Source organism: Meriones unguiculatus, chromosome 11 (genome assembly GCF_030254825.1).
Source record: "Meriones unguiculatus strain TT.TT164.6M chromosome 11, Bangor_MerUng_6.1, whole genome shotgun sequence".
Taxonomy (NCBI): domain Eukaryota; kingdom Metazoa; phylum Chordata; class Mammalia; order Rodentia; family Muridae; genus Meriones; species Meriones unguiculatus.
The window spans coordinates 65867481-65878155 of NC_083359.1; the positions used below are offsets into that span (position 1 = coordinate 65867481).

The 10675-nt window shown below is 35.7% G+C and overlaps 1 protein-coding gene across 1 annotated transcript in view; it reads right to left on the reverse strand.

Annotated features, from left to right (window-relative positions):
* The window catches only part of Rgs18 (regulator of G protein signaling 18), a 70251-nt gene extending 59996 nt beyond the window's left edge, over nucleotides 1-10255 (reverse strand). The window contains exon 1 of the mRNA XM_060364417.1: nucleotides 10130-10255. Coding sequence (XP_060220400.1) covers nucleotides 10130-10140 — 11 coding nt within the window. The 5' untranslated portion in view covers nucleotides 10141-10255. The remainder of the gene's footprint in view (nucleotides 1-10129) is intronic.
* Nucleotides 10256-10675: the final 420 nt, after the last annotated feature.

A 10675-nucleotide genomic window follows, 5' to 3' on the forward strand; every position in this document is an offset into this window, starting at 1 on the left:
AGCCATCAGGGAAATGCAAATCAAAACGACCCTGTGATATCACCTTACACCCATCAGAATGGCCAAAATGAAAAACTCAAGCGACAACACATGCTGGAGAGGTTGTGGAGAAAGGGGAACACTCCTCCACTGCTGGTGGGAATGTAAACTGGTACAACCACTCTGGAAAGTTATCTGGCGCTTTCTAAGACAATTAGGAATAGTGCTTCCTCAAGACCCAGCTATACCACTGCTAGGTATATACCCAAAGTTCATTCAAGTACACAAAAGGGATACTTGCTCAACCATGTTTATAGCAGCTTTATTTGTAATAGCCAGAACCTGGAAACAACCCAGATGTCCATCAACGGAGGAATGGGTACAGAAATTGTGGTATTTTTACACAATGGAATACTACTCAGAAATCAAAGAGGAGGAAATCATGAAATTTGCAGGCAAATGGTGGGATCTAGAAAAGATCATTCTGAGTGAAATATCCCAGAAGGAGAAAGACAAAGATGGGATATACTCACTTATATAGACCTATAAGATATGATAAACATAATGAAATCTATACACCTAAAAAAGATAATCAATTGAGCGGACATGGGGCAAGATGATCAATCCTCGTTTAGAAAGACAGATGGGATGTGCATTGAACATATGACAGGAGTCTACTGAGCGCATCTGAAAGACTCTAACTAGCAGTGTTTTCAAAGCAAAGACTCATGACCAAACCTTTGGCAGAGTACAGGGAATCATAAGAAAGAAGGGGAGTTAGTCCGATGGGGAAAGGATAGGAGCTCCACAAGGACCAAATATATCTGGGCACAGGGTCTTTTCTGAGACTGACATTCAACCAAGGACCATGTATGGATATAACCTAGAGCCTCCACTCAGATGTAGCCTGTGGTAGCTCAGTAACCAATTGGTTTCCCAAAGCGAGGGGAACAAGGACTATTTCTAACAGGAACTCAATGACTGACTCTTTGGCCTCCCCACCCCCGAAGGGAGGAGCAGTCCTGTTAGGCCACAGAGGAGGGCTTTGCAGCCAGTCCTGAAGATACCTGATAAAACAGGATCAGATGAATGGGGAGGAGGTCCCCCCTATCAGTGGACTTGGAAAGGGGCACGGTGGAGATGAGGGAGGGAGGGAGGGACTGGGTGGGAATGAGGGATCAGGACCGGCTGGGATACAGAGTTAATAAAATGTAACTGATAAAAAAAATAAATAAAAATAAAAAAAGGATTAAGAGAATGAAAAATAAAAGTATTAAAAGTAATATAGATAACATCTAGTTGAATGAGGGGGATAATGAAGGATTGAGACATTATAGTTGTTTCGTTTTCACAAAAACTCTTAGGTGAACGTTTATAGAGAGATCCAGATAGGTTAACTGTAATCTATACATAGTAGTCTATAATAAAATTTCCTTTTATTTCTGCCTTCCTACTTCTGTTCTTTCTTTTTCTTTTTTTCTTTTTCTTCAGTTCCCTCTCTCTCCTTTCTTTCTATCCATCTATCCCTTATCCCCTCCCCTTTCCATTCATACACACTCACAAAATCTCCTGGTTTCTCTTCTCAGATTTGTCATGGCACTGTGTTCAAAGAACTAATGAAGTAGCAATTGCTGAAAAAGATACTTGTGTCCAGGACAGCTTCACAGAATCTCACATCCTATTATATGACATGAAAAAAACATGGTATGAGTTGCTGATGCTAGGATACAAAGAACTACTGAAACAATTCTATGACTGAAGAGTCTAGAGTTGAAACAAAAGCACTATAGGCACAATTTAACTAGGGATATTGAGAGGGTCTAAAGTTAAGAGTGCAAATGTCAGAATCAGAACATCCTACCTAATCCTCACAAAAAGCTATGAAAGAGGTCCTTGACAGTTTTCGAACAAAGCATTCCAGCTATAAAAAGATCTTAGGAGAGAGCTAATTTAGTATTTTGCTGTGCTATAGATCTCTGACAACTTAGTCTTTTTCTCACATAATTTTTTCAAATTATGTTAATATTTGCACTTAATATAGATGAAAATTTATATTTAATGTTCTTTTTTGTTTCAATGGGTCTATTTAAGCATGATTCTGAAGAGAATGGAGGTGGAAAACAACTTTTTCATGTTTTGTTGAAGTTAATGGAAGGCTGGCTCACAAGAGCTTAAGGAAATATGTAGTTGACTGTTTGATTATAAATAATTAAAGAAAATTCTATATTAGCAGACTTGACTAATCACTCATAAAAGCTCTTAAAGAAAAAATAGATGTCTTTATCTAATGGGCTTGTCTATGAACAAAAGATTTAGGGTTTTGAAAAATGTTTCCCTCTGATTTTAGTGCAATATAGGAAGGAGATGAAATGGCCAACAGAGTGATGCAAAATGTGCTAACAGTGACATTTTATGATAGGAAAGGAAGGCCATTCAACTGTAGCCTTTGACATTATTCAACACCGATTTAGGAAATGCTTATAAAAGTTCTGCTACACAGCTGAACAGGAGTATTATAGGTCAGGCTTTACTAAGCCCAGTGGTGTAGCACAAACAGATATAGTATTGCAGATGTTTTTTGCTGAATTTCAGGGGGCGTAATAAAGATAAAGTCAATTTAAAATTCTATTTCTGACTTTGTAGGAAGTATGTGCTTTTTGCCAAGTAACCATTTTTTTTTCTTTTAGTTATGTAAAATACCCTTTGCTCGGAGGAAAGTACTGGAAAAAACAACTGCATTATGCATAAAAGTACTATTCCCTATATTGAGAGAGAGAGAGAGAGAGAGACAGACAAGAGGGAGAGAGAAAGTGAGACACAGAGAGAGAATTTTAAAAATCAGCATGAAGTTTCAAGATGGGCTGCCTGCACAATCTTTAGCTACTAGATTTAAGAGCACACTCCACAAGGCCTAACACTGTATATAACACATCAGTTAAAAATGATAAAGATCAGCTGTGAATTTCAGAGAGATGTGAGGGACTCAGATTAATATGTGTATAGGTCAGAGAATATGCATAGGAAATTAAAGGAAACAATGTATAGAATGTGAAAAAATCGTATTCAAGAACAAGGAAGAGGAGTGTACAAAAATTTTGCACATATTTTGACAAAGATTGAGTTCAAAGAATGGAAAACAAGGACTAAAAGATAAACATGTAAAGGTTGAATCTGAAATTGTCATCAGATACTTGAAGAAAAATTTAATCCAGAGTTCCTAATTTCACTTTGCCTTAGGTAGAGTCTCCACAGAAGAACCAATGTTACAGTTGACAAATGACTCATAATTCATTGAAAACAAGAGCAGAGTCTACTGACATAAATTCTTTTTTCCTAATTTTAATTCATTTCCTTTTAACCCACTTTTAATTGGCCTCACCATTGGACCTGTTTTTTTAGCAGACAGGCATAGCTTTAAGAATCTTTCTTGGTGAGGTTAGTGAAAGTTCACTACCCTTCAGGTGAGAACTGGCCTGACTAATTTATCTCCTTCTATCACTGGTTTCTCTACTAAGCAACTTTCCTCTCACTAACTTCCTTTTTCTATTTACTATCTATGAATCCCCACTTCCTGTTATAATGAAGCTCTGTTTCTTTCCCATGTTGTAGCTGTCTTGGTTATCTTATGTTTGGTATTTTAATAACATGTTCTTTACACGGTTGACAAGGGCAAGAATAATTTTTCTTTAACATTCTATAAAGCTCTTTAACTGGAAAGGTGAGCTTTCATTTACATGCAGACACTTTATCCAGTGAGTTGGGAAAATTCACAGAGAATGCTAAGTCCCACTGTCTTTATGAAGAGAGTGTTGGGAAAGGAGGATTCTATTGGATGGAGATTTTCTATTATAAAAGGGATGACCTATGAAAAGGACATTTCAGATTGGAGGATAAAGGTCAAAAGCCTGGGAGGGATAACCTAGAAGTAATATTAGACAAATGTCAGCATTCTGTTGAAATAAATGAAGTGAGGATGAATCCAATGGATGAAGATGCAAAAACTGAAGAACCTCGACATTTCAGGGCTGTCAGGGAATGATTGCTCTGAAAAACTCCTTGTTAAATCAGAAATGAAGATCTGACCTCAGCAGCATTTCACTCACAGAGAATAATGCAGGGTCAGGAATACCTTAGGGACAAGGATGTAATCTCCATAGTCTGATTGCGCATCTTAGTCCGAATTTAGAATTTATCACGTTGTATAATAGTACTTTCTAAATTTCCTGTTAAAAAATAGTAAAAGATTTAAGACTTTCCCCAACTAATTTTGTCTTAACTTGACCTTTGGAACTGATAGCTCTACAGTGCATCTTAAATATCCTGTCTTGTTTAATGTCTTCTTTTGCTTATAAAAATGAAATCATTTTACTCAAATATCTCTAATGTACATGTTGTACTTTTGAGTAAATTTATGATATGGATTGTTAGCCATCATACATCTAGAGCCCTTGTGTAGCATGTTTCATGATCTTGAAGATTTTAAAAGGTAGTAATAACTTTTGCTGAAATTTATTATAATTCAACAAAATTTGACATTGAGAAAAACCACAGACACATTCATCCTTTCATCCATGTTTGTGGCCTAGTACTCTCATTGCATGGTAGGAAAAATGTCTAGTTATATAACTAAGTCCTGGTAGAATCATCAATATCACCTTCCCACTCAGGAACAAAAGCTGTGTCTTTTATCTTAAGTTATTCCCAAGATTTTTCATACTATGACTTTCAAAGATATAATTTAAGTGAGCATTGAGGGCTATAGTCTAAGTACAAGAAAATTGCTTTATTTCAGGAACTGAAGTGGTTTGATTTATGACTTCTTTCCTCTTTTAGATTGGCTATATATTAGAAACTACTAATTTTGAAATTTTCCCTTAGCCAGGGCTCTGAACTACTTCCTTTACAGTTAGGCAGTCATGGCGGTGATGTGTGGAAGAAGTCAGTCACATAGTCTAGATGACAAACGCTGGACTATGGAACTCATTGTTTAGCCAAGCCTAAACTTTTGGTATTTCTAGTATAGATTAAAGATGTATCACTATCTTAAGAAATATACTATATTATGGGTTTTTAAGAAACAGCCCCATCATAAAATGAAATGTCTTCAATTTTTCTTTGCTTTAAATTAAATGTATATGTGTTTTTCTCATGACTATAGAAAAATACTTAAAATAGTTTGTGGAAGACATAGAAATTATAGTGCTGAAACTGATAAGACACTGATTTGTTTATATTGCTAAACAAATGTATCTGCAAAGTTGAAATAATAACACAGAAACGAGGACCTTGAAAATCATAAAGCAATTTTCCTGTTCATAGAGGGTCCTTGGCTCCTTGGAGGTAGTACAGATACTTACTAAGGACTCTTTAAGACCTTTTCACTACTCATCCTTGTGTCAACTGCTCCTGTCCTACTGAATGTCTTTTGTTATACATCAGTGACTTATGGTACAAAATAGTCTTCTGAGACTTATGTTGTGTCTGTGTTAGATTCATTAGGCTAAAATGGATTTCAGAGATAAAGCTAATTTTCTTTGTCCCCTAATGTAATTGAATTAAACTAGAAGTAGCCTTGTATACCGGCCACTGTGTTCATTCCATCATTTTTTTCTCTCTCCCTTCTCTATGTCTCCCTACCTTCTTCTCACCCTCTCAAACTGAGATATTATTATTTCAAAGAATACCAATAAAAATTTCAAAGTATTACAAAATATAATTATATGAGAGCATCCACATAAGCAAAAAATTCAAAAGACTTTTAGACTCGGTTGCTTTGTATATCATGCCAAACTTCACCCCCTTCCTCAACACATCCTCCCATCACCTGTAACCATGGTTGCATAATCCCCATGTCTTAGTGAGTATTCTATTGCTGTAAAGAGATGCCATGACCATGACAACTCTTATAAAAGAAGGCGTTTAATTGGGGCTTGCTTACAGTTTCAGAGGGAGCATAGTGTCGTGCAGACAGACATGGTGCTGGATAAAAGAGCCAAGAGTTATTCATTTGTATCCACAGACAGCAGGAAAAGAGCAATACTAGGCCTACCTTGGGCGTTTGAAATCCCAACATCCAATCCCTGTGACACACTTCCTCCAACAAGGCCAATTTCCATAAGGCCACACCTCTTAATCACTGTGAAGTAGTGCCACTCCCTAATGACCAAACATTCAAATATAAGTCCTGCTGTAGTTTTGAAGCTCTATGATCCAGAGGCCACCCAATAAGCTCCTCAGTGCCATCTAATATACTTAGCTCCTCCATACTCCACCCTTCTCATGGGAACCTTCTTATTTTCCTTTCCTGTTGCATGGAGGCTCTGTCATTGTTGGCCCAGGCACAATTCCTTGCTTCTCACAATGATGCAGTTATAGTAAGTTTCTAATCTTATTACAGTTAAAGAAAAGCTTCACACAGTGATATGTGATTGGAATTTCAACAAATGTTTGCAAGGGATTGAAAGAAATATCAGAGAAAAGGCATCAAAGGAATACATGAATAAATCTGAAATGGTCTTAGGCAAATGGTGATTAGCATAGATACCCTGCAGCCAATAATGTATACAGGAGAGTAGTGGAGAAAAGAAGTATGCTTTAGTTTGCAAAGTTTTAGTTTCATTGATCTTAATTTTATAATTGTAAAATACAAACAAAAATGCAGTGTGAGATAGTTTTTACGAAAACTGGATAAGTTTTGTAAGACTTTTGTGTATTTCAGATACATGTATGAATTTAGCATATTTTCACACACTTTACTGTAACCTTTTCAGTGTTCAGCTGGTGAAAATTTTTATGCACATGTACTGCATGACTTAAATACCTTCTATAGTACTTAAAAACTTACCATCTTTAAGCATTATTTCTCATCCATTTTATATCCAGGTATTTCTGAATATTCTGTGTAGATTATATGATAATTTCTCTATACATACAGGTATAACCTGATTCCCTATGTGACTTTAAATGGCAAAACACTGAACACTAAGAGCAATTTAAAAAAAAAGGCATTTTTTGGTAGAAGTTTTTTAAGAAATAAAATTGTCCGGAATCACTTTATGAGCAATAATAATGAGTCCTTGACTGTTCAAATATAGAATGCTTAGATAGAGGATGTAATTCTAATGAGTTCCCTTTTCTCTTATGTACAGTAATTTATACTAACCTAAAAATCTGTTCTCTGAGCCCAAGGAGGAACTTTTCCTTGAGGTTGTTGTTGACTGGCAGAATAAGGAATCAGCACATTTCTCAGCATGTGTCCTTTTCTTCATTATAATTTTGGAAGTTTAAAAGTAAGGAAGTCATATCCTAAACAAATATAATATTTCTCATATTCATTTTTAAAAGCTATCCAAAAACAACAACAACAACAACAAAAAAAAACCAACCAAGAACACCAATTTCATTGTATAACCTGTTTTGTTACGAGTAATAACCTCTTAGCTTGACTGACCACTACCATTTCTCAAGGTTTAATTTTGGTAACTAGAGAACACAGAGGACTTTTAAGGAGTAAGAGCAACTGTGGTCTTGGATGAAAATCTAGGGAGAACTGGGAACTGAATCAGGGATCAGAGTTACCTCTTGCTGTTTGATCTTGTCCTGTACGTAGGAAAACTTACTAATGCATGTTCTGTTATTAGCTTTTTTACAGAATCCTGGTTTCTTATAGACTGTGTGTTTCTTTCACTCAGAGACAACACTCAAAAGCTGGATCAGAAGAAACCATTGTAAAGGAGCTTTTTGCTTGACAGCAATGCCTGAAGGCTGTGAACAGCTTGAGCCAAAACCACTGAAGCACTTGTGCTAGCAATAGTCATCATTCTAACACTTGAAGCTATTGTAAAAGGCATTCAAGATAAGGACATGATTCTGCAGTCTTTTTATTACGCTCATTTCCTGAATGCCAGTTATTTAAGTTGTTTTATGTTTGATTAGTTTGGAATTGCATGCCTTTTATATGTGTTGGTCAATTTATCTGCAGGAAACTGATGTTTCCCCAAGGTCATAGCAAATATATGCTGTTTTGTTTGTAAGTATGTATTGCTAAGAGCAAAATGTGAACATCAGTCAGAGATCACCCCATCAGGGTTTATTCCAGAAGTCTGCATCTCCATGGTAGCTGCACTAACAGCAATAACAATATGTTATTTTCTTATATAACCACAATAAAATGCTACTTAGCACAACATTATACAAGCCTACTTGGTTTACAGACTCTTCTGTAATATCCCCTTAGCACTGTATGCTTCCACGCTGAAGTTCTGGTCTAATGCAAATATTAATAGAAAGTAATTACACACAACTATGCCTGATAGACCATTACTTTCAATTTCCCATGAGTCACTTAATCCAAGTAGAATGGGTCTTCCTTGATCATTTAATTATTGGACATAATTACTTGAAAGTTTGTAAGAGGATGTCTGATGTTCATTTAAACAGGTCATAAATTAAAGAGTGTATCTTTAATATTGGGTCTTTTCTGAGATGAAAACAGGGTAGTAGATCCCATTTTAACACACAATTTCTAAAGACTGTTTATAAAAACACCTGTAAAGAGGAAATAAGAATTGTTTTATTTGGAGTGGTACATCAACCATCCATCACTTAGTAGAAATTCAAGAAGTGTGTGTTGAATAAGATACTTAGTTCCATTAAATGCTTAAATTTGCATATTACACAGTTCAGACTCTTCAGCACTGTATGTGTAGAACATACAGTGTTAAGGGGCTACTACAGAAGAGTCTGTAAGCCAAGTAGACTTGTGTAATGTTGTACTAAGTGGCATTTTATGGTGGTTATCTTTTTGTGTGCACGTGTGTGTTCTTGCTTTTGATTTAGGTCTAAAAGACAAACTAACTTGTGTAACTTACAGGACATTTTCTGAAGTATCTTTGATAGTGGTATTTTGTGGTCAAATTGCTATAAAAAACTAGACCAGCCACGGATACCACGTGATCAGTGAGAGAATGCTAAGTCCATACACTATATTTACTTACTAAATGGAAAAAGTTCTCAAGAAGTATAAACTCATCTCTATGTTCAGGAAGGCTGTAATCCAGGGAGAGAACCATGAGGCATGCATGAGTGACAACAGAATTTTATAAAACAGCATGATGTAGAAGGCTAAGTTCTCTAAAAGCTTTATAAACATTATTATTTTAAAAACTTTCAAATAAAAAAAAAAAACACTGCACACCACTTTAACTTGACCTTCAAAGTAAAATTTCAGTAAACTTCTATACAGTTAGAAGGGCGATTGTGAAGCTTTACACTGAAGTTTACACTTTCATTAAATACTCAGCCTTTTAATTAATTAAAATTCTCATCTAGCAATATATCACTGTATATTTGTCTTCCTATTTAAGCAGAATATCAAGGACTTTCATAACCAGAGGTGGTGAGCAGGCTGCCTCAGGCTGCAGAATTGTATTGCTTTATTAGTCCAATTTTATGAAAGAATAAATCATTGAGAATATTGAAGAAATTAGATTAAAATATGTTTAAACAACTTAGATCAAAAAATAATTTGAAAAATCTTGACATTTTTAGACCTTCCTTCTTTCTGGGGAGAAGCTCGGTGATGTTTCATTTTTCAGATACTGATACCTTTGAACCAAAGGAGTATACTTTTCTTCCCAGGAATGAAGCTAACTATGCTACACTTGGTTGACCCACGGGAAGTGTTCCTGCAAGGAGACATTTCATTTTATGATTCTGAGTCACAAGCTTTCTAAACACACAGAATGACACAGACCAATAGCCGATATTAATCTAGTGCTTTTGCATTTTGTGACATTTATTGCTACACTAGTTTTAGTTCTATGAAAATATTTTTATGGCAGTAGAATACAATATTTCTTAAACTGATCTTTTTGTGTTGTTTGACGTTAAAGTTCTAAGTGGTTTTTAACTTAAGCTGGAGGAGCAATTGTTTAATTTGATCATATGAGCTGCTTCTTTAAAGTCGGATACTGCTAGGCAGCACCGTCACTTCCCTGCTCACTCACTCGGCACATTACTTGTACTTGCTCTGCTATAGAAAACCCCACCGAAGTAGAACTCTTTGTAAAGGCCAAACCTGTTTGTTTTTTGCTCAATTTTGAGCATCTTTCACCATATATGATACTTGCATTTCCCTTTCCACACTTACCTTGTTTTCATTAAGATGTGTTTGCATTTCTCACATGGAGAGAGGAAAACTGTGACGGCTGTGCAGCAGTTCAGATCTTTGCTGCTTCATGTCCCAAAGAACTCACAAAGCTGACTTCCTAAATGTTGCCTCAAGTAGGATCTGAAACTTAGAGTGACATACGGAAGTTTGGGAAATCCTGACCGTCAGATTAAACCAGTCAGGTTTGGTAAATAAATGTATAGTTCTCTTTTTCTTAAAATTATATTCTCATTTGTTTTTGAAATTTCCTTCATGAATACAATATATCTTTTTCATATCTGCCCACCCTACTTTCCCACCTCAACCCTGACCAACTCTTACACACCTTTTCCCCACATAGCTTCATTTCATCTTCATATCTTGTTTTCACACATGTGAAACACTAATTGAACATACTGGGTTAAAATGAACATATAAAACCTAATTTTTAAGGCTCTCCCTTGTTTTCATAATGTTATTTAAAGGAAGTCTCCCCAATATTCCAATATCCTTCAGTTATTCAACAAATACAGTTAATCAAAGTTG